The sequence below is a fragment of the Actinia tenebrosa genome, unplaced genomic scaffold (assembly GCF_029948245.1).
Source record: "Actinia tenebrosa isolate PJP-AT-01 unplaced genomic scaffold, QUT_ActTen_1.0 PGA_scaffold2__45_contigs__length_23673736, whole genome shotgun sequence".
NCBI lineage: Eukaryota > Metazoa > Cnidaria > Anthozoa > Actiniaria > Actiniidae > Actinia > Actinia tenebrosa.
The window spans coordinates 19562730-19585267 of NW_028292579.1; the positions used below are offsets into that span (position 1 = coordinate 19562730).

Sequence of the window (22538 nt, forward strand, 5' to 3'; positions counted from 1 at the left end):
GCAGTAGCCAGATCCACTGCTGTCTGATGAATACGATCTCAAGCGAACTCTCATCACGCACAAAGAATTCTTAATTACCATGAACTTTACAAATGATATTGAAGAATCCCAGTAAAAGGGCAAGATGTCCGCCTTTTGCGCTATAATTTTTTTTGTTAGCAGCTCAGAGGCCGTCTGCATCTGCAGTGTTCTTCGTCTTCTGAAAGATCTTTCCAGGAAAAAAAGAGTTTGTTTTGAAACAGCCTGAGATCTTCCAAGGATAGCACTTCCTCGAGTCAATTATTTATCGCTGAGACGCCTACTGATTGGCTGAGCTAAAAGCCATTTGACTGCTTTTGATAAGATCCGTCAGGCTAAAAATAGAATAATCAAAATCTTTTTTTCCGATTTCGTCTGCAAGTGGCAATCGCACTCAAGCGGTTTCTTTTCCATCTAGAATTATCCTTCAAATGCCAGGTTAGAACAAAATACATAAATATTGTATCGAGATTAGTGATTATTTTCTCGCATTTTCTGTGAGATAAACTGTATATCAGCTAGAAGAAACAGTCGTATACAAAAGTAATATTAATATTAATAAAATGATTTAGATTTCCAAAGAATTTTAAAATTTTTTGAATGCGAGGTTTGAATAAATATATAAATATGATATTATGGTGATTCTCTTGGCTTTAGTGTGCGATAAACAGTCATGGGAAGAACAGTCGTTAAGAAAAAATAAATAAATAAAAAATAGAAAGATTTAGACTTCGAAGAAAATTCAAATTCTTATAAATGAGAGGTTAGAATAAATACATAAGTATCAATGGTATTACGATGATTCTCTTACATTTAGTATGCGTTAAAATAGTCTTTTCAAAAAAAATATGAATAAAATAATTTAGGCAATTCAAAATAATTTAAAATATACATCAGACTCTAAGATTGCATAACGATTCTTTGTTGTGATAAATCATGATGTGAACGAGCTAACCAAACTATAATGAAATGAGTTCGATTTTAAAGAAAATCCAAATGAGATTTTCTCGATTATTTTTTCTTTTAATTTTTTTTCTTATTTAACATTTTTTGATTAAAAAATTGTGACAAATCCTCTTCAGCAACGACAGCAATCCAAAGGAAAAGGCTTTTTTTTATATATTGAATTATTGGAATTTAAGAAAACGTAAATGCATCGTGTTTTATTAGGAAATCAAGCAACTATCAAAGACGAAGCTTAAATTTTGTGACCTCGAAAACCCAGTGACAAAGGAAAGAAATACGACAAATTCAATAGAGAAAACCTAAAAAGAATCCATCAAATTCGTTGGTACATGAATGATTTATTTGTACAACTGAGCAGATGGAAAACAGGTTAGATTTTAATATAGAAAAGTATAAAAATAGCAGAGATGTCGACCCGGGGGGGAGGGGGGGGGGTACTCCCCTATATTTGCTATACGGGTATGTGCCACCCTATAGGGTATGGTTTTTCGGCTTTTGGGTCTGGGGTAGGGTATCATTTTTTGACATTTTTTCTGGGATAGGGTATCATTTTAGTCTGGGATAGGGTTAACGATTTGGTCGTTTTTGTCTGGCTAATAGGCTCACTTTCTGCCGGCACAAAAACAATAAAAACGTAAGTAAATATTGATTGCAATCGATCGTAAGACCGTATTTTCCGTCTTTTAGTCTGGGATAGGGTGTATGATTCTTAGTTTTAGTCTGGGGTAGGGTATGTAAAATCAAAATTTTAGGTCTGGGATAGGGTCAGGGTTTTGAGGTCCTGGCGGCACACTCCTACCCAAGTTGGGGTGGTAGTATCCCCCCCCCCCCCCCCGGGGATGTCGATCTTATAATCTTCCCCAGCAGGTCACATGACTTGACCTAAAGTTTTAGTATTTGAACCAAAAGATGACTTTTCCAAATTTTTCTCGAGGAAATTGCAATTGCTTGTTTTTTTCATACTTTAAATAGATGTGTCGACGCCGCGTCCATATCCCTTCAGGGTTTATATGTTGCTAAAAATATATGTATTAATGTTATTTGTACAACATATGTTCAACGAAATAGCATGAATGGTTTAGGCACGGCTGGAGAGCTAAAAATAGCATGGTGATATATAAAATGACAAAGTTCGCAATGAAAATGAATTAATCTGTTGGATTTTTGTTTGGTATCGATGACAGCGGATTTCAGACATGATTATAGTTATTTATCTTTTGAATTAGATTGAATGTGTGATTATCGGGGAAGACGCTGGATATCATTAATCTTTAAATTTGGAATTCGGAATTTTTGGGATTTTACAGAGTATTATCAGAGGAATACAAAAAGATAAGAGGGGATAAAAAGAATATGACGTAAATATAGAAATATATAAATAATGGATAAATACTGAATAAAAACAGAGACACACTCTCTTCCTCTCGAGGAAGCGTTGATGCCATTTAACAAAAGATATCTTATTAGCATCCATTGTTAACGGCACCAAAGTGGACCATGCTTTTGTCTTTTAACTCTCTTGGGAATGCTTGCAACCGATCAATCAATAAGAGATTACAATTTATTGTAGCGATAGAACAGAAAACGATACGAGTGGAGTGGAGTGGAGTGGAGTGGAGTGGAGTGGAGTGGAGTGGAGCGGAACGCAACGGAGTGGAGCGGAACGCAACGGAGTGGAGCGGAACGCAACGGAGTGGAGCGGAACGCAACGGAGTGGAGCGGAACGCAACGGAGTGGAGCGGAACGCAACGGAGTGGAGCGGAACGCAACGGAGTGGAGCGGAACGCAACGGAGTGGAGCGGAACGCAACGGAGTGGAGCGGAACGCAACGGAGTGGAGCGGAACGCAACGGAGTGGAGCGGAACGCAACGGAGTGGAGCGGAACGCAACGGAGTGGAGCGGAACGCAACGGAGTGGAGCGGAACGCAACGGAGTGGAGCGGAACGCAACGGAGTGGAGCGGAACGCAACGGAGTGGAGCGGAACGCAACGCAACGGAGTGGAGCGGAACGCAACGGAGTGGAGCGGAACGCAACGCAACGGAGTGGAGCGGAACGCAACGGAGTGGAGCGGAACGCAACGGAGTGGAGCGGAACGCAACGGAGTGGAGCGGAACGCAACGGAGTGGAGCGGAACGCAACGCAACGGAGTGGAGCGGAACGCAACGGAGTGGAGCGGAACGCAACGGAGTGGAGCGGAACGCAACGGAGTGGAGTGGAGTGGAGCGGAACGGAGTGGAGTGGAGTGGAATGGAGTGGAGTGGAAGTGGAGTGGACAGCTAGTTATCCTAATATGGATTTTTACACATCGATCAAAAAATAGTCCCGTTTTTCATTCGCCTGCAGTGTTCCTTGACTACAGACTCTGTCGTGAAATTACGGCCATAGCTTTATTTTTCTTGGATTTATTTAGTTCCGTGCCTTCCCATTCTTTTAGTCATTGGAACAAAATGAAGATAACTCCATAAAAGCGTTCCTTAATAGCTTCAAGTTCGGACAGTCGACCTCAAAGGATACTACAAGTTATCAAGGTAAATCATTTTATTTTATAAAAGTACTCATTTTATTCGAAAGAGGAATATTGACACATGCAATAAAGAAATGTTCATCTCGAATTAGTTTTATTAGGCTAAGGTCAAACGTCGAACTTCACATGCCAAACCTAATTAAATTGATGGATAACAAGGCGGTCTTCTTGGATGTCATTGGGTTCGGCTCATGTGAAGTACGACGTTTGACCTGAGCCTTAGTAGTGTTCCTGAGTGAAGTCAAGCAGGAAAGGTACGTTCTTTTATTAGGTGGAGGAGTGGGGGATTCACAGTAAACTTTATGAAAATGAAGTTGGTAACGAGGCAGGGCCGTATCCAGATCGAATAGTCTACCGAGGCAAAGGAATAGCGAAGGAAGGGGAAACTAATGAAGTTCAACGGCATACGCCTCCAGAAAATTTTGAAATGGAGACCCTCGAAAATGCGATTTTTAGAGTTTTGAGAGGAATTTGAGACATTTTACAGAGGAAACTGCCTCACTTGCATTGCCTTGTTTATTAGTGGCTACGGTCCTGCAAGAAAACGACTTTCGTCAAAATTAAAGGGCTGCACGGTGACCCTTCAAATTAATACTGATGGCCCTCCCCTCTGAAGCCCAAGCTACCCCCTCCCTCCCCCACCATAAAATAAGTACCTTCCCTTAGTGACCCTTTGTGATACAGGAATTTGCTCTCAGTTTGGTTTCAAATCTCGGAAAAGAAAATGTCCAGCAATTGACATAGGAATCAAGGGTGACGTAATGGTACCACTTTCTTCTCTCACATCTGTGGCATCTGTGGTCTCCTGTTGGCCTGGACTCAGTTCCACATGAGAGTTGAGTTCGTTCGTTTTTCTCTGCGTTACCCGGCTTTCCTCTCGCCGCAAAGCCCAACACGCTAAATTCTCATTCAACCTGTAACTTAGCCATGCTTTGACTTGGATCAGGCTAAAGACTAAAGAGTGTTTGTGAGACCGATAAAATTTGGGCGTTAGCTGGAAAATCAATAGAAATCATGAAAAAGCTATCTATTAATTCCTTCATTTATAAAATTGAGTCACTTTTGTTTAATTTGTATTTTTTGTTTGACTTTTTTTCAAGCAATTCTTAGAATGGAGCATATTTTACAAAAGGCCCAGCTGGAAGTCCCTCAGCTTTGCTGTACACCGCACATCCCTTAAATGGACAAGGATCTTGACGCCATGCGTAGCGAATTCCCGCCACGTCCCCAGTCCCTGCCGGACACATGCCAAACAAGCTGACCTTGTAGAATGAACTGCTGATGATCTGCGCATCGACCCACGTAGCCGCACTGGGAGATTCACAGTAATACTAAAGAAACGAAAACACAAACATTCAAATTCATAAGTCATTAAACTCATTTTCATACTAAACCAACCATCTTTAGGTCTTGAGTTTTAGGCTTCCTTCCATCGAATTTGTGGTCTGAGTACGTTGTAAAAATGTCTATCAGTTTTCTCCGTAATCACAGAGTGGAACAATCACGAACGAAACCCTCAGAACCACGCTAGGCGAAAGCCCAAGATCGAATTGGAATTTAGGAGTTGATTTGCGTGGAGAGAGGAAAACCGGAGAACCCGGAGAAAAACCCTCGAAGCACAGGAGAGAACCAACAAACAACTCTAATCACATACGACACCGAGCTCGTAGGGACTCGAACCCGGTCGCATTGGTGAGAGGCGAGCACTCTCGCCGCTACGCCACCCATGTTTTCCCACATACGTTTACCTCCAAAACGCAGGGGGTTGTTGCCCAAGTCTCTCCAGCCTGCGCAGCGGTCCTCTGTTGTTAGAGGGTGGGGGGATTCACAATGCAATCACAATCTAAGCAATCAAAGCTAGCCTGTGTACAGCCGCTCCCACGTTTGGGGGTGTGAAGCGCATGTACACAGGCTAAATAACAGCGCGTCAATCTTAATTATTTGATTGATTGACTGAAGAGTTTATTTAATGAGGGTGACACGTGGTAACTGATTAACTTGTGGCCCTCTTGTGTTTTACGTCCGCCTTATACAAGATTATATAGTGAAGACACACGGGGCCTACGGTTTTAAGTCCTTATCCGAGAAGACTTGAAGGTCTAACCATTTGCAGATATAATTACAAAGGCAGCACCTTCTCCTCAGTTATTTTAAGACCCTGAGTGTTGTTCCAGCCGAGGCTTGAACCTTCCGCACAACAGACCGACGCTCAACCGGGTGGCGGTTAATTACTACATTATAACAGTATTATTATTTATAATAGTACTTTAATGAATGTCTTACCTCGAAGCCATTTCTCGATCTAATATCAATACCATCCTGTCCAACTTCGGTGTACAAAACATCGACCATCCAGCCTTCCATGGGGCTATAATTGGCAGACACTCTGACCGGTAGGGGACCCGTATGGTATACGGGATCCGAGTACGCAATGGCACGACCAGATAAAGCCAAACGATATCCGACATCTTGTTTGTCGTTGGGGTGAATGCTACCCCAGGGGGATGACGCGTTACCCAAATCCATTGATACTGCCATGAACACATTGCCCATGCGCGAGTTAGGCACATAGCCGTAATTGGCTGTCTGAGCCCAGCGTATGACGGGAAATCCACCGATGAATTTAGGGTCGGTGCCGTAACTCGACAGCTAGATAGAAAAGAAAAGTGAACTCAACTTATTACAACTGATGATGAATCGTTCCTTTTTCAAAGTAGCCGGTAACCCTCGTTCAAAGAACAAAGTTACAATAGACCTTTTCCAAGATACGGCCCGATGCATATGTGCCGGCAAGCAAAAGCCTGCTTACATATTATCGGGGATATAACAACAACAACAACAACAACAACAACAACAACAACAACAACAACAACAACAATAATAATAGGAGGTTCTTGAAAAGCGCATTTATACAACGTCTCAATGCGCTTTACATTTTATGACCAGATGAGGACTTTACGGGCTACGTATTAAGGCGCTTGCAGCAGCCGTGCAGCTTACAATCATGAATGATTTGTTAGTACATTAGTGTTATGCCAGACAGGAATAGGCTGTTGAAGCGGGAGACAATCCCCTACTCTTACACGAATAATTCAACAGGTTCTTTTATGTCTCCCATTTACTGTAGGTTAGGAAGGGTTGGGAGACGGGGCCTACGTTTTAAGTCCTTATCCGAGAAGATAAGCTGGTATGGTGACACATTCCATGACGTAGATTTTATTGCATGATTAAACAATAAACTCAATAACACAAGGTTAGAATGCAAATTAAACAAAAAATCCTTTGATTTATTGGCACGTCGGTTCACGTCTTTGGTTGTTTTATCGTCCAGTAAGAACTTCGAAAAAGCTGTTGGCAAGCAAATCAGTTTCCTGAACGCTAGACTGTATCTTAGGAAAGTTCTATTTAGAAGTTGATTTTTTACGAAGGGAGAAAAACCAGAGAAGCACAGGAGAGAACTAACTAGTAACTCTACTATTACCTGTGAACTAATAAATATATAAATGCATCATCTTTGATAGGAGCCACCATATCCTCATGCGCAAGCGTAATTTTTATTTACGACCTCCCCCAAATGCTGAAAAAATATACAGTCGACCACCGGCTATAAATTAAAAATCAATATTTATTGGCTGCAAAGTGGAGTTTGGCCACTTAGTAGAGGTACACATTTGTGCAAACATCCTTTGGTGGGATTTTGACAAATTGGTCGATTAATAGAGGTTTGTCGTTTAATAAATGGTCGGTTGTGTTCTTAATAGAGGTTCTATGGTTACTCACCTGGACAAATCCGAAGGGAAACTGTGGATCAGTGTAGCCATCAGTGCCGTCATACCACTTCTGCCGCCAGTCATCAATCATGGCGGGAAAGGTACAGTTATAGGTGTCAGGGGCATAAGCATTAGCCTCGCCCTGGTACCATATGGCTCCATATATGGTCATGTTTAATAAGGGATGAATCATTGCGTTGTACAGTACAGATGGCTTGGATGGTGTTGGGGCAAAAATCTCTTCTTCGGGGGCAAGGAACCTAGGGAAAAAGCCATATTTGACGTCAGTATTTTGATCTCCTTCTAAGCTTTCCCACATTTTACAGGGTTCTCCCTGTAATCCAATTCACGATTCCACGCTCCTTAGGAGCCCCTTACAGTCAAACCAGCTAATTTTCTCCTATCAACATTCAAAGATTCTGTTTATTGTTCGATGTGTGATTTCCATCTTTGAAACTTGCAATCCCGGCTGGCAGAGTGAAGTCATTAAACCCATGAAATAGATGTTAGACTAATACACTATAAGTAGACCCTAATTCCATTGTTTTCTTTTGTGTCTATTTGACTATTACACGTTGACTAGTATTTTTTATTTCACGGGTTAAATGCCTTCACTCTACACCCAAACATCAAAATATTCATTTGTTAAAGGACGTTTGAACAAAACAATGTACAGCTGTAAACAACACACATATAACTTTAAAATGGTAGCTACAATTGTAGAAATAATTTTAGCTTTGCACGAATCTGTGAAGAACTAAATAAACTTTTAAACCAAGCTCATAATTCAAATTTACAACGTTAGTTTCATCAATGCAAACTTCAAAGCAAAATGGAAATCAAACTTCCAATAATAAACTGAATCCCTGAACCTAGATAAGGACGCATGGATTGAGCTGATTTGACTGTAAGACCCATTAAGGACTATTATCCTGTATAAAGTACAGTATTAGGTTCCCCTCTATTAACTATGGTTGTAGAGGGGATGGGCTGTGTGTGTGTGCAAACATGAACGAATAGAAAGTCCACAGACCTTAATTATACAAATAGAACAGCAAAAGCACAGCACATATAAAAAAACTACATTTACTAATTTACCTTTCTTGGTGCTGCAGTGCTTCTTCTGTTATATTACATGTTGCAAGGGCATCTGAGGATGACCATACTTCTATAGCTGTGCCACCCCAGTCAGTTGCAATCATGCCGAGGGGATATTTATAACGGTCATACAGGTTCTTTGCAAAGAACCAGCAAACAGCTGAGAAGTATTTCCAAGCTCCTCCGTTGACAGAGGCTAACAATAAAAAAAAAGTACCTCTCATTGACTGCCGAGCATAGTTTTGAATGGAGGGGGGGGGGGGGGGGAGTGGGGGAGGTACTAGGGACATGCCCCCATCTCCCTGAAAATTTTAAAAATGAGGCTAGTAATAAAATAAGGGTTCCTCTCAGGGTCTGCTGAGCATAGTTTTGAATAGGTGGGATGGGGGCTAACAAAGGGTATTGTATTGTTGTTGTTACATCTTCATTACCTGATGATGCAACTGACCATGGTTGTTGAACAACACTCAATTCATAGAGTGGGGTATCTGACTGAACTTGGTAGGCAGTGAAGAGTCTTATCTCAGGATAGTTGTCTGCTTCTTTTGCAGCTTCTGTAAGATTGACAGCCTAAAACCAACATATAAAAAAGTGTTTATATTAACATTAACATTCAAATCTTTATTGATTCCCACACACATAAATATATACAAGTATTCACAGGAGTAATATTAATGAATAATGAAAAGAAATTTGAAACTATATTAATAATTATAAGCGGAAAGAGCAAATTTATGGTGTGTGTGTGGTTGTCCAAGTACTTAAAACTTCCAAGTCAACAACCACCCATTGTAATGGTTAACTTTTTATGACCAAGAATATAGCTAACTATTTACACAAGATGGAGATCTTAAGCTTCAAACTAAATTGTTTTGAACAATAAATATAGATATAAGTATAATGGGATATATATCACAGCAGTGAATGTAAGTTTATTTATTATCATTCGCATTGCCATGGTACCCTTGACACCCAGGGGGGTGGGGTGGGGTACTCCCATATATGGACTATACGGGATGATCCGCTGAACAGGGTATGGTTTTTCGAGCTTCTTATCATAAACAGGGTGTGCTATTTCACTAAGTTCCAAGTTCTTCCTGAGTTTCCTGTCATATTCAGGGATTCTACTTTCTTGTTGACCGAAACTGGTTATTATGGTCATAAAAAAATGATACGCGAGACGACATAATAATTGAAACAGGAACTCAGTGCAATAAATTATATCTTTTATCATAAACAGGGTCCACAAATTTGAGTTTTTTCATCCTAAACAGGGTACCCCTTTCAGAATCCCTGCGGAACACTCCTACCCAAATTCTGTCAGAGTACCCCCCCTCCCCCGGACACTGACATTAAATAAAGTTTTATTTACACCAGATTTCAAAACATTTCAGATGAGGATTTCTGCAAGAAAGAAGACAATGATTTATGCACATAAAATCATATATATATTTAATCAACAAAAGTATGTTTACCTGAGATACAGAGAATTGCATGTTACTCTGACCACTACACACCCAAATATCCCCAAAATAGACATCTTTCAAATTTGCATTTTGAACTGTGCTATTGACTATAGATGAAGCAGTAATTGTGAATGGACCTCCGGCCTTCTGAACGTCTAAAGTTACTCTCCATACACCAGCTCCCTGGGGACCTGTGATGTTAATTATGCATTTCATTATAATTGAAGAAAATGTAAATAAACAGAACTAAATAAACCTCTTTGCCTTGAGTGTATTTTTTCCATCTCACACCATGTGCCATTCCCTACAGTATCATTCCTTTGTTTAATGGTTGTGCATAATTTTTTTTGACCTCTACTACCAGACTACCTTGCACACTTTCTTTTGTTCAGTTAATTAGATGGGGCTAAATGTAATTTAGGCAAAGTTAAAACCACAACTAAGCCTTCTAGCTTAAGCACCATTGGCCACCAGACCATCCACGCTATGCATGCACCCTTGCTCCGGGTGGCATGTTCACTACCTGGCTTGTAGCTTGTATGCCATCTTTGCATGCTTGCCATCGTACAAGTTGCACCTCCCTCCCTCCTCTATATGGTTAAGTTCAGTCATCATAGGTAAGTATTATCTCCACTGTTTTAACAGTGTGACAGGCACCAGTGCTGGGTTGTGGCCCGGTTGCCATGGTTACCTCCTTGCTGGGGAATATACTTGCGTAACCAGACCCCGCACTGGTACCTAGCCCAAACTTATTGGTTGATGAGTTTTAACACCAATTGTCTCACTATTCTTAATACACATTTAACTAAGAAATAAAATTCGCGAAGCGAATTGGTAGTGGGAGTCAAATGACGCCATCATGCAAACGCCCCTATTTCCGACTTCTGCAAGATTCTTCACCTTACTACTTCATGTAAGACTATACATGAAATGGCACTATTCCTTAATAAAGTTTAAGTTAAAATCTAAACACTGTTTTTACCTCCATGCAGCCTCTAAAAGAGCATTCATTTAAGGGCTGGTGGGGAGCTATGTTAATTTAAAGGAGAGCAATTTTTGCAGGCAATCACTTTACACATAAACTATACCTGGAGTAATTTGTGTCTCGTACACCTTGCCAGATAGTTCAACTTTAACTTGCTGACCAACTTCCCCAAAGCCCCAAACGACTGCATGGTTTGGAGCTTTCTGCAGAACCATGTGATCTCCGTAAATGTTGGCAAAACGAAACGCCTGGGCATCTTCCTCTACAACTGGCTTTGACTTGACGCCATGGAAAACAGCAACAACTACAACGAAAAATACAAAAACACCGTTCATCTTGCTTACTTCGGGGACTATATTTCCCGTGAATTTTTGCGGCGTATAGAGGTAAGCCCGAGTCAGGATGAGAATTTTGAAGATGAATGGAAAAGTTCTTTTAAAAGTTTCAGGTGAAGTCCTCGTGACTTCTGTAAAGAACCAAGGAGCCTTGACTGTGTGTATGTTAGACTTTCAGTGGGAGGGGTGGTAAAAACTCGCACTCAAAAAAAGCTAAAATACCAACAAAAACTATTTCAAACGTCTCTGTTATTCAGCTTAATCGTCTAAGCTACACTTCAGCATTACGAAAACGTCAAGGATAATATATATATATTTTTAATCAATGCTCTTCTTTAAGATCAAAATTTTACTTTCTCCCTCCCCTCCCTTACAAATTCAAAACAGCCGTAAAGGAACTGCGCCCAAGGTTACAGCTTTGGATGATCAGCGGTACTAACATCCGGGACTTCATTTCCTTGATGTTCTTGTTACCATGACAACAAGTATACTGATCGCCATATTTACTTCGACAGAGTAAAGAAAAACTCGATACTCGTCAAGAAAAACGAATTTTTATCATTATTTTAAGCTTGGAATTTTTAACTGAATAGCTCGACAAGATGGTAAGTAAATTAAAGGTGCTCTAGCTAAGTCTTTCGTAAAAAAGGTCGTCTTTTATTAGTGAATTTCTCACGTTTATCTCAGCTTCTGTTTGGAAGTCTGTCGTCTTTCTCCATCAAAAGGGACGTTGAAAAGTTACAACACAATTTTTCTATCCCGTATTTGAAACTTTCCTTCTCAAAATAAATGAAATAGATATAATTATCCTTTTTGGATGACATTTTGAACGGTTTTAAGTAAAGCCGTGAAGAAAGATTGTTGTTTAAGACATTTGGTTTCAGCTAATGGAGGCATGTGTTGATATTTTCAGCCTCCCAAGAAGAAGAGCGGGAAAAAGAAGGGAAAAAAGAAGTCAGCGAAGTCAAAGACACCCACCATCGTAGATGGTATAAGCACCGAAGAAATGTCCAAGGAACAGGTATACATGTTAACATCGAGTTATGGCAGCTTATAAATGTACATGTAGCTAGAAGACCCCCAATTTCATTGCCACTTGTTCTTGCCAGACACAAGTCTAGATCACTAAGTCTTCTAAACTGTCAATAGTATCCCATCGATCATAAAATAATATTAAAAACCCCGAAGGTGCTTTGATGTCTAAGCAACCAAGTGCATAGTGCAAAATGTGGGACAGATGCTGGTGATATAATTGATGGTCAGTCACTGGTCATGATCACAAGACAAATGATTTTTAGCTCGACATATATTACTGGCCAAGATGACTGACAAGTCAACAGTTGACTGGACAAGTTTTTCAATTCTGGCAGGACATTGGCTGCATGATGACAAGCCATTATTTTAAGCCCTGTCTTATTTCTTCTTTTGCATTTGCTACACTGAGTAGGCATATATTATACCAGATACCTAAAATACTTCTTTTTACAGTTCCATTCTTTGAACATGATTAATATTTCCTAGCTGGGGCTGGAGTTTCCACATATACAGTAGCAAAACTACAGTTTATCATGCACGGTAACTCCAGCCTCGGCTAGGAACTATTATTCGTGGTCACTGAATGGAAATGTTAAAATGGAGTATTCTCTCAGTTAATATTCATTACGCGCATGTGAGCATATGCATATGAGATATGTGCTTTATAAATATTAAAAAGTTATTATTATTAGCCATACCTTTCAATCACAAAATTACTTAAATATCATTTCCACATTCCCAATGTTTATTTTAGCTTGAGGAACACATTGTTAGGTTAAGAGAAGAATTAGACCGAGAGAGAGAAGAAAGAAACTATTTCCAACTAGAGCGGGACAAAGTGAACACATTTTGGGAAATCACTAAGAGGCAACATGAAGAAACAAAAGCAGAGCTTAGGAACAAGGACAGGGAGATGGAGGAGGCTGAGGAAAGACATCAAGTAGAGATCAAAGTCTATAAACAAAAAGTGAAACATCTTCTCTATGAACACCAAAATAATATTGCAGAACTCAAAGCAGAAGGTGAGACTTTATTCACTAGGAGACAAGTCATTATCCGGTCATTAGTATGATTTTAGAGACTTGAATATAGAGTTTTATGTGCTGTGATTGGTCAAGCGACCACTGATTCTGAGATGATAATCACTGCTCGAGAGGTGATTATGATCTTTTCCAAAATTTGCCCGAGCGGAAAGTATACCATCATTTTTTTTATCCTGGATTTTTTAGCCCCCCTCTGATATTCAAGAATAAAATCATACAAAAACAATTATTCATCTAAAGTTCAGTGGTTATTGTGAAGATTTGCCTTAGCTGCCCAAAGACTACTGGCTCTGTAAATATTCATCAACAATAACTTCACCTTCCAATGAAATAATTGTTCATTGCTGTAGGTGGAGGGATGGACCCATTGGTGCTTTTGACGTTTTTTTGGATCTCAAAAATAATGGTCATGACGCCCCCTTGTCATGGCGCATAACTATATAATATGTAAATGGCCACTCATCATGCATATTGAGTCTTTTCTCTAGCTCAGTCAGATTAGACCAATTCCTACATGTAACCGGCGGCAAGGCGCTCAGCTATGCATCAGATTGCAAGTGGTTTTGACAAAAGAATTTATTGAAAAATTTACACAACTTTACAATACATGAAAAAAAACGGGAACGAGATTACAGGATATCTCTAATGAAAACAAGAAAAATATTTACAATGAGATAAAATAAATTTGTAGCTTATCTAAATAGCTAAAAAGTTATGAATAGAATACAGTCTTGCTAGATATAACTAGAAACGGAAATACGTAAATTACGTCACAGGTAATTTGAATATTGCATACTGATTAGCAGTGTTTACAATACGCGAGTGAAAATTACTAGGTTGCAAAGTTTAATGTACAAGTCGGTAAACCGTTTAAAATGAACTAAACCAATGGAAAAAGCAATAGGAAAAATTGACTAGAGGTTAACTATGGCTTTAAGTATTTTAACCTTTGTTTATGACAAACTAAGAATTACACGGTTTACTGAACACGCGGTCGCGACAATGACCTTGAGTGTAGAGTTTAAGTAGCGAACAAATTAAAGGTTGGAAAGAAAAGGTCTTTTATCCCGCAGTTAAGGCTATTTATCGTAGTAAAGAGGTTAAACAAGCGAGTAAGGCGGTAGCGATCCTATAGTAAACGTTTTAAAGAGTTTAAAAGACAAGATACACTCAGCGTGATTACTAAATTACTACTGCGTGAATAACTTTGTACTAAATTACGCGCTAATGCGACTAGCATTACAAAAACATGAAACGAATGCTTAACAAATATATAGATAATCTAAGCTATAAAATATAACGACTAGTTAACGATATTAACATAGATTTGTCCTAAATCTATCCTAGGTAAAAGTGTAAAAGGCTTCAAAGATTCATACCTTTACATCGTAGAGAATTCCTTGTCTTGATATGTGAAAATATCCGTAGACAACGCAACGTCTTCAAGAACTTTTACTACACTGATTTAAGCTTAGTTTGGGCCTATTTTTATGGAAAAACCTGCATTCTTAAGACCTTACACATCCTATGCAATGTTGCACGCCCTAGGCGCAAACAGGATGTCCCAAACACGAACTTACGTAAACAAGCGCCAAACCTAGGCATGACTCACTGTAATGTAATTACGTACGGAAATTATTTCTTGCTTACGCATTTTCCACGCAAACAGTTAACTAAAGAATTACATTCCTATGTGTACACGAGGCATTCCTAATTAAAAATATAGATTTATGACTAAATAATTACTGTCCAAAATAGTGTCTTTTGACTCTGTCACATACAGTTATTTGGAAAGTCATGGGTATGGTTCCTACATGTATCAGGGACTCCTTTTTTTTCTGAGATGCTTTCAGCTACAGTAAAAAAGTTAAAGAATTATTTCTACCATTACAATATAAATGTACATAACTCCTGCCCATCTGTGCTTTGATATATATTGTTTAATTAATTGATTCCTTGATTAATTAGGACAATTTAATTAATATGATGAATTTCATTGAACTATCAGCTTCTGTTGCAATTAAACTGGCGCAGGATGATCATAGGACCTCAGAACAAGACTTGAGGAAAGATAAGAGATCATTGAAGGTAACAATTATACAAATCCTTCTCAATAGCACTTATGTACTTGACCCACACTCAGGGTCTTAAAATATCTGAGTAGAACCGGTTACTGCCCTAGTTGCTTTAACAAATATCTGCACATTAGTTAGACCTTCACTGTGGCTTAGATGTCCATGCAAGTAAAATGGCGGTCCAATTTCTTTCAGAGATGTTAACCATAGAGGGCCACAAGTTTATTAGTTTCAACTGTCAAGGGCTGTAGCCACAAATTTCTGATTGGTCCGATTTTTGAGGGTTTTTAGTTTTTCTTATATTTTTTTAATTATTTTTCTAATATTTTTTTCCCGAAAGTTGGTCCGGTTTCAACCGGACCAACAGTACCGGTGGCTATGGTCCTGAGTGCACTCTCTCTAAATAAAGTTGATTTATATTAAATTTAAGTATTAACGTATTGCGCAAAAACAAAAAGCTTTGGCAAGTGCTTATGGAATATCAACGATGAATTTTTGTTGCATGGTCCATTCAACACAGTCAATTGAAATGGTTTATTTCCCTTTCAATGGTTGGATACCACACATGTCTGTTATAATCTCAATTTAAAAACTTTGCGAAGACAGTGATTTAATGACATTTCTTCTCTATTTAATGTTCTTTTTAGGTTGAATTGAAAGAACAAGAACTGTCACATGAAGATGTTGTGAAGAACCTTAAGAGAGTAAGATAGTAGTACCTTTTAACTAATGCCTTACAGACTACGTAACATACACAAATCATTCAAATCTATGGACGGTTTTTTTATTCGTAGTTCCAGAAGTGATCAATCCCCCCCCCTCCTCCCACTCTGAAATTCCAAATGCCTCTGTGGAGGGGGTTAGGATAATTTATGGAACTGCTCAATTTCTTTTCAAGTTAGACATTTTTTATCAAATAAAAGATCCAGGGCTACTCTAATTATTTAAGAATTTAAAGTCTTAAAAATTTATGACATAGCCAAGATATAACGAGCACTCTGATTGGCTGGATTTGTATGAATAAGAAATGGATTGTGCACGCTCGTGTGAAGACAAAAATCATTTTCAGCCATTAATTTCATGCATCTTTTTCAGGACATCAAAACTGTCTTTCAGAACACAAAGTATTTCTTAAATCATTTTGAATTTTGGGAGGTTGCTTCTTGGCTATGCCTCATGCAACTCTTATGCTTCTCTCCTGCTTTTAAAGCAGCTTCCTGTGTGCATTCAGAACTGGAGATATCCAAGCTTCACGCATTGACCATTACTTAAGTTAATCCCCATCACCCTAAACTGTTTATTTCATAAGATTATTTATATTCATGTTTGTATGTATACGTACCTTTGATCAACAGAAACATGACGAACATGTTACAAAACTGAGACAAGATTTTGAACGTCAAGTCAAAGGTTAGAATCAGTTGCTCAATATTGTTAAATAACACCAATAAAAATGTACAACTGATGTATAGGCAGGTATTTTACTGCGAAAGAAATAACAGGAGATATGTTGGGATATAATGTGATATTGTGTTGCAGAAATCGAAGCCAAATATGATAAGAAGATGAAAGCACTACGAGAAGAACTTGAATTGAGAAGAAAGACAGAAATCCACGAGATTGAAGAGGTACAGTAGGCTGTCATCATGACAGTCGTTTTATGTTCTTAATCAATTCAAAATCAGCGTCTCTACAAAGAGCCATATCAGCATACATTCATCAATGTATGCTGATACGTGAAAATGAATTAAGAAAATTACCTAATACATAGTATATATATATACCTATAATATATTTGGAATCAAACACTCATGTACTATTAGTATAAGGTGCCAAATAAAATTGTATTGTATTGTAATACTTTATTCAATCAATCAATATTCATTAAACAGGATCATATTTGCTCATTAGTTACAATCAGCTGGATAAATTTCATTTAACAACCCCTCACTAAAGAGCAAATAAAGATCAGGGCCTGGTTGTACAAAGCCTGGATAGTGCTATCCAATGGATAAATCTTATTCGGTGCATGAATTTATTGGATAACAGCATCGACTTATCCACTGGATAAGGATTTATCCGCCGGATAGTGCTATCCAGGCTTCGTACAACCGGGCCCAGTTGAATAAATATTATTCCACCACCCCTGACTAAAGAGCAAAGTGTCTGCCATTCATGTTCATTTGTATTGAAAACTGGTGCTGTTCATGATTGATACTAATAGATTGTTGATCCATTTATTTTATTTTATTGCAGCGTAAGAATGGTCAGATTAACACACTCATGAAGAACCATGAAAAAGCCTTCAGTGATATTAAGAACTATTATAATGATATTACACTGAATAACCTAGCCCTGATCAACTCATTGAAGGTATGATTAAACGCTACACTTCACGTATACACCTATTTCAGAAATCGTTGTCGCACCAAAAGCCTCAAGCAACAAGCCAAGACCGCAGAGAACGCCGGTACTTTTAGCTGTAATTAGTTTATTCATGGTGCATTTTTCATTTATTGACTTCACAAATTGCTCCAAGCAAGGCTGCTTGAGACGATAATTAGTGGAGAGCTACAGCCACTTGCATGAACCATGAATAAATCAATTATATATAATTGAAAGTACCGACGTTCTCTGGAGCCTTGGCTTGTTACTTGAGGCTCTTGGTGCGACAACGATTTTCGAAATATACATGTACACTGCATACTGATATACTTTACCAAGGTCCCTTTCAATGGGAACGACAGTCGTTCACTACAAGTTTGCACGTTAATGCTGTCTTCTCACTTCAACAACTACTTGCGATGACTTAGTGGTATCGTTTGTCTTTCCTGGTTTAGTCAGAGTATATAGACTGCGAGCAGCCTGTCTCACTTTCCCCTCCAGACTCCGTAAACTACGAGTGTTTCAGGATTGCTGTGGACGCGTGCAGGAGTTCTGGAGTCTGGAGGAAGAAGTGAGACTGCTCGCAATCTAGTCAAAGGACGGTAGAGAACGAGCTTGTAGCGCATCTACACGTTATGTGATGTCAAGTCCATTGATTCCCTTTAATCTCAGCTGCCCGCGCACCAAGCTTAAAGTGGATTTTTATCAAGATGTCAAGACCCTTGAAAAGTCAATGTTACACGAAACGATTTTTAGCGCAACGTTGTTGCGTTAAAAGTTGACTTGTGCAACATGGGGCGGGACAATACAAATCGAAGATAGAAATCAATGTTGTGAGTTTTGAAGGTCGTTCAAAATTCTGCAACATTTTGCTGCAGCCAAAACTCGTTAAAAAACTAACCGCGCTCCATGTCACACGAGAATAATTTTTCGCAACTCTGGTTTTACGCCATGAAGTAAATTTTTTTTGAGCTATATTGTTGCGCGAAAAATCGTTGTTGCCCATCACCCTAACGTTTGTAAACTACAGGAACAAGTTGAAGAAATGAAAAAGAAGGAAGAAAGAATGGAAAAACAAATGAATGAAATCATGGCGGAGAATAAACGTCTGACCGAACCTTTACAAAAAGCGAGAGAGGAAGTAGAAGAACTACGAAAACAGGTTAGTGGGCTATCAACAACAGCTTGTCACCACCACTACCCGCATTATTAAAAAAAATATCATCATCATCATTCATCGTCTGAAGAAGTAGATTATCTTTACTAGCAGTATCACTAGATCATCATTATCATCCTTTATTATTATCATCATCATTCATCATCTGAAGAAGTAGATTATCTTTACTAGCAGTATCACTAGATAGAATAACTCGCACAGCTAATAATAGTTAATAGTTTTTGGTATAGCTGTACGATAGTGCCACGTTTTTCTCTTGACTTACGATGATTTTTTCTCCTTAGCTTTCAAACTATGAAAAAGACAAAGCTTCTCTAGCTGTAAGTATATACCTCTGTCTCGAATTATGCATTGAACACTTAATTTATCGAAGATATTGAAGAAATAGAAAACGCGCGCGCGTGCTGTGTACGTGCTGTCATAAAAGCACGCGGGGGCTGGCACAACACGAGAAAAGTGTTGGACACTTCTGTCAATCCCCCAGTGCTTTATATGATTCTTCTGTTTCTTCGTAGAGCGCAAAGGCAAGACTAAAAGTACAAGAGGAGGAGTTAAAAAGCTTGCACTGGGAACACGAGGTCTTACAACAGAGATTCGCACAGGTTAGGGCTGATATTAGAGCCGCTAGATTTTATATGAATCAAAAAAAAAAAAACATTTACCTTTTACCCGGAAAAACCAGAAATTCCGGTTGGAAAACGAATGTTATGTGTCATTTCGATCGGATAGTTCCGTAAAACTCGGTCTTTCGATTGAGGGAATACAATTTTCCCGCTCTTTTTGGTTCTTCGGGTAGACGCGTGACGCGTGTACCATAGGCATTTCTCGGAAGTCAAAGATTCTCGCTCTTTTCTCTCCATTAGCGAAGGAATTTCCAACCGGATGGAATGGATTATTTAGTGTAGTATGATTTGGCCGTAACATGTTGAATACCGACCGAGAAATGCAACGTCGTGTTGTATCGCGCGCATTCATGCCATCCGTAACGTGTGTTTACCATTAATACACGATAAAACCGTTCTACTAAACCGCTAAACAGTGGAGCAGCCCTTAATAATAGACCTCCTCGGCTCTGACGTAATGTTGCTCCATTTCAGACCACGTGTCATTCCCTAGAGTATCATTTCTTTGTTTAACGGTTGTGCTCGGTTGCACATGAGAAGACACATGAATATGGATACAACTCAAACAAAGAATATCATTCTGAAGGGAATGACACGTGGTCTGAAATGTGACAACATTACGCTCGAGCGCTCCAGAGCTGAGGAGGTCTATTGGAGTGAATTCACTAAACCCTAATTCTATTGTTTTCTTTTGTGTCTGTTTGACTGTTATACGTTGACTAGTTTTTTGTTTTTTGTTTTTTTTGGGGGGGGGGGGGGGGGGGGGGGAGGGTATTTTTTCCCCACGGGTTCTAACATTCGTCTTGGTTTGGCTGTTATCATTTGGGGTAGGGGAGTAGCCTATTTTTCCCCCACGGGTTAAGTGCCTTCAATCTATTAGCCATTGATATCCCTTCTAACATTCGTCTTGGTTTCTGTTATCATTCAGACTCAGAGCGAGAGGGATGAATTGTATTGGAAATTCGTCAAAGCCATCCATGAGGTTCAACAGAAGAGTAACTTTAAAAACTTACTTCTTGAGAAAAAATTGTCTGCCTTGGCAGATACGCTGGAAAAGAAGGTTTGTAGAGATTGCTTGAGTTTCCTTTTTGAATGAAATTGCACCATTTGCCGTGCCTCCTTTATAAGTTCCCACTCGACCTTTTTTACACATTTGCTCCCACACTACTCCATTTAACTCCACTCCACTCCACTCCCCTCCCCTCTTCTCCCCTTTCGTCTTCTCCCCTTCTCTCTTCTTCCCTTCCCTCTTCTTCCCTCCCCTCTTCTCCCCTCCCCTCTTCTCCCCTCCACTCCACTTCCTTCTTCTCCCCTTCCCTCTTCTCCGTTCCACTCCCCTCCCCTCTTTTCCCCTTCCACCCCTCCCTTTGATTTACTCCTAGAATAAATAACATTTTAAAACGGTATTATACGCAGGACTACTATCTTTTACGTTCACAGGAAGCACAACTCAATGAAGTCTTGTCGGCATCCAACTTGGATCCTACAGCTCTTACTGTTGTTACAAGAAAACTAGAGGTATATGGATTGTCATGTTGCTTTTCATTTACACTAAGTTATACTGTCCTCCAGATAGTATTTTCTTGATTCACACATATTATTCATAGGATTTTGTCGACAGTGCCAGAATGAAAAACGCATGCACCTGATAACATTTTAGTGCCTTCGTCTTGAGGTCGAGCGCGCCTTTTTTTACCGCCACCCGGTTAGCGCAGTTGGTAAGAGCGTCGGGGGTCGTGGTTCAAGCCTCGGCCGGACCAAGGGCTCAGGGTCTTAAAATAACTGAGGAGAAGGTCCGGCCTTTGCAATTATATCTGCAAATGGTTAGACCTTCAAGTCTTCTCGGACAAGGAGTTAAAACCGTAGGCCCCTTCTGTCTTCACTATGTAACCCTGTATAAGGCGGACGTTAAAGATCCACTGAAGACGATGGTGACGACCATCTTCAGTGACCGTGCTAACTGACTGCCTTATCAATTTGGTGGCAGGCCTGTTAGGCATCCAGCCGTCCACCTAGGGTGGTAAACCCACTGAAATGAAAAAAAATTTTTTTTTTTTACTGCTCAAAGACAGCACTTGATTGATGGAACGGGGGAAATCGCTAACTATGGTTTCTATTCCTTGTAAATTGAACACCACTAAATATTTTCTAGGACGTGTTGGATTCAAAGAACAGTGCAATAAAGGACCTTCAGTACGAGCTTGCACGTGTCTGTAAGGTGAGTAAAAGACCCAGGGTTAAAGCAAAGGACCAGTTTATTATCATTGGATAATAATAGTTTTTTATGTCAAATCTTCTTGTCCATCCTCATTATGAGTTGAAAATGCATTGAGAGAGTTGGCTTCTAATGTTGGCCTTTCATCCTGGCTTATTAGTTTTACCTCCCCGACAATATGAAGAAATAGAAAACGTGAAGAAAAAGATAATGCGAGCGCGTGCTGTGTGCAGTTATAAAGCACGCGGGGGTTGGCACAACGCGAGAGAAGTGTTAGGAGAAGCACGACACTTAGCGGACTGCTTCTCAACACTTCTCGAGTGCTCTGCTAACTCCAAAGTGCTTTATAACTGGAGACAGGTAGTTTTTTTCCTTTTATTTCCTTCATAAAATGCACTTTGCAATCATCATTATTTTAGATCAATAAATGACGCATGAGCGTAAAGAGTGTGTGCTGTCGGTCATAAAGCACGCAACCAATCAACCAACCAATCAGAATATGAGATTCATGATAGTTATTTTAGAACTCTCTCTTTCTCGACAGGCACACAACGACTTAATCCGAACTTACGAAGCCAAACTGAGCTCATTTGGTGTTCCTACTGAAGAACTGGGCTTCAGGCCACTCGAAAGTAATGTTGGGGGACAGCAACTCGGCAAAGGTCCCGCGGGACTTGTAGCGGCTCCAACTTAGAAATACCTGACTCATGACAGCTTATCCATCAAAATTGTAATAACGCTTGTAAATAGTATCTTATTTCGACAATAAAACTCAATCTACGATCGAAGTACAAAATATATATATATTTTTTTGAATATCGG

The 22538-nt window shown here is 39.4% G+C and overlaps 2 protein-coding genes and 1 long non-coding RNA gene across 3 annotated transcripts; 2 read left to right on the plus strand and 1 right to left on the minus strand.

The window, feature by feature from the left end:
- The first annotated feature begins 393 nt into the window (after nt 1–393).
- Nucleotides 394–4902, plus strand: LOC116287828 (uncharacterized). Its single transcript, XR_004196114.2, has 4 exons — nt 394–456; nt 1189–1353; nt 3420–3513; nt 4610–4902. It is a non-coding gene; the product is annotated as an uncharacterized LOC116287828 (long non-coding RNA).
- On the minus strand, nt 3506–11313 carry LOC116287818 (sialate O-acetylesterase). The gene is made up of 7 exons (XM_031694519.2): nt 10932–11313; nt 9853–10034; nt 8809–8947; nt 8378–8573; nt 7290–7539; nt 5793–6158; nt 3506–4840 (listed from the first exon to the last, which is right to left on the minus strand). Exons 1-7 carry the CDS (start codon nt 11161–11163, stop codon nt 4616–4618), a joined length of 1590 nt encoding a protein of 529 aa, XP_031550379.2. The 5' UTR covers nt 11164–11313; the 3' UTR covers nt 3506–4615.
- Nucleotides 11314–11653: 340 nt separating this feature from the next.
- Nucleotides 11654–22504, plus strand: LOC116287836 (dynein regulatory complex subunit 4). The gene is made up of 15 exons (XM_031694534.2): nt 11654–11768; nt 12077–12184; nt 12953–13220; nt 15250–15329; nt 15964–16020; nt 16672–16726; nt 16856–16944; nt 17573–17689; nt 18732–18863; nt 19163–19198; nt 19394–19480; nt 20430–20561; nt 20942–21019; nt 21654–21719; nt 22261–22504. Exons 1-15 carry the CDS (start codon nt 11766–11768, stop codon nt 22408–22410), a joined length of 1458 nt encoding a protein of 485 aa, XP_031550394.2. The 5' UTR covers nt 11654–11765; the 3' UTR covers nt 22411–22504.
- Nucleotides 22505–22538: the final 34 nt, after the last annotated feature.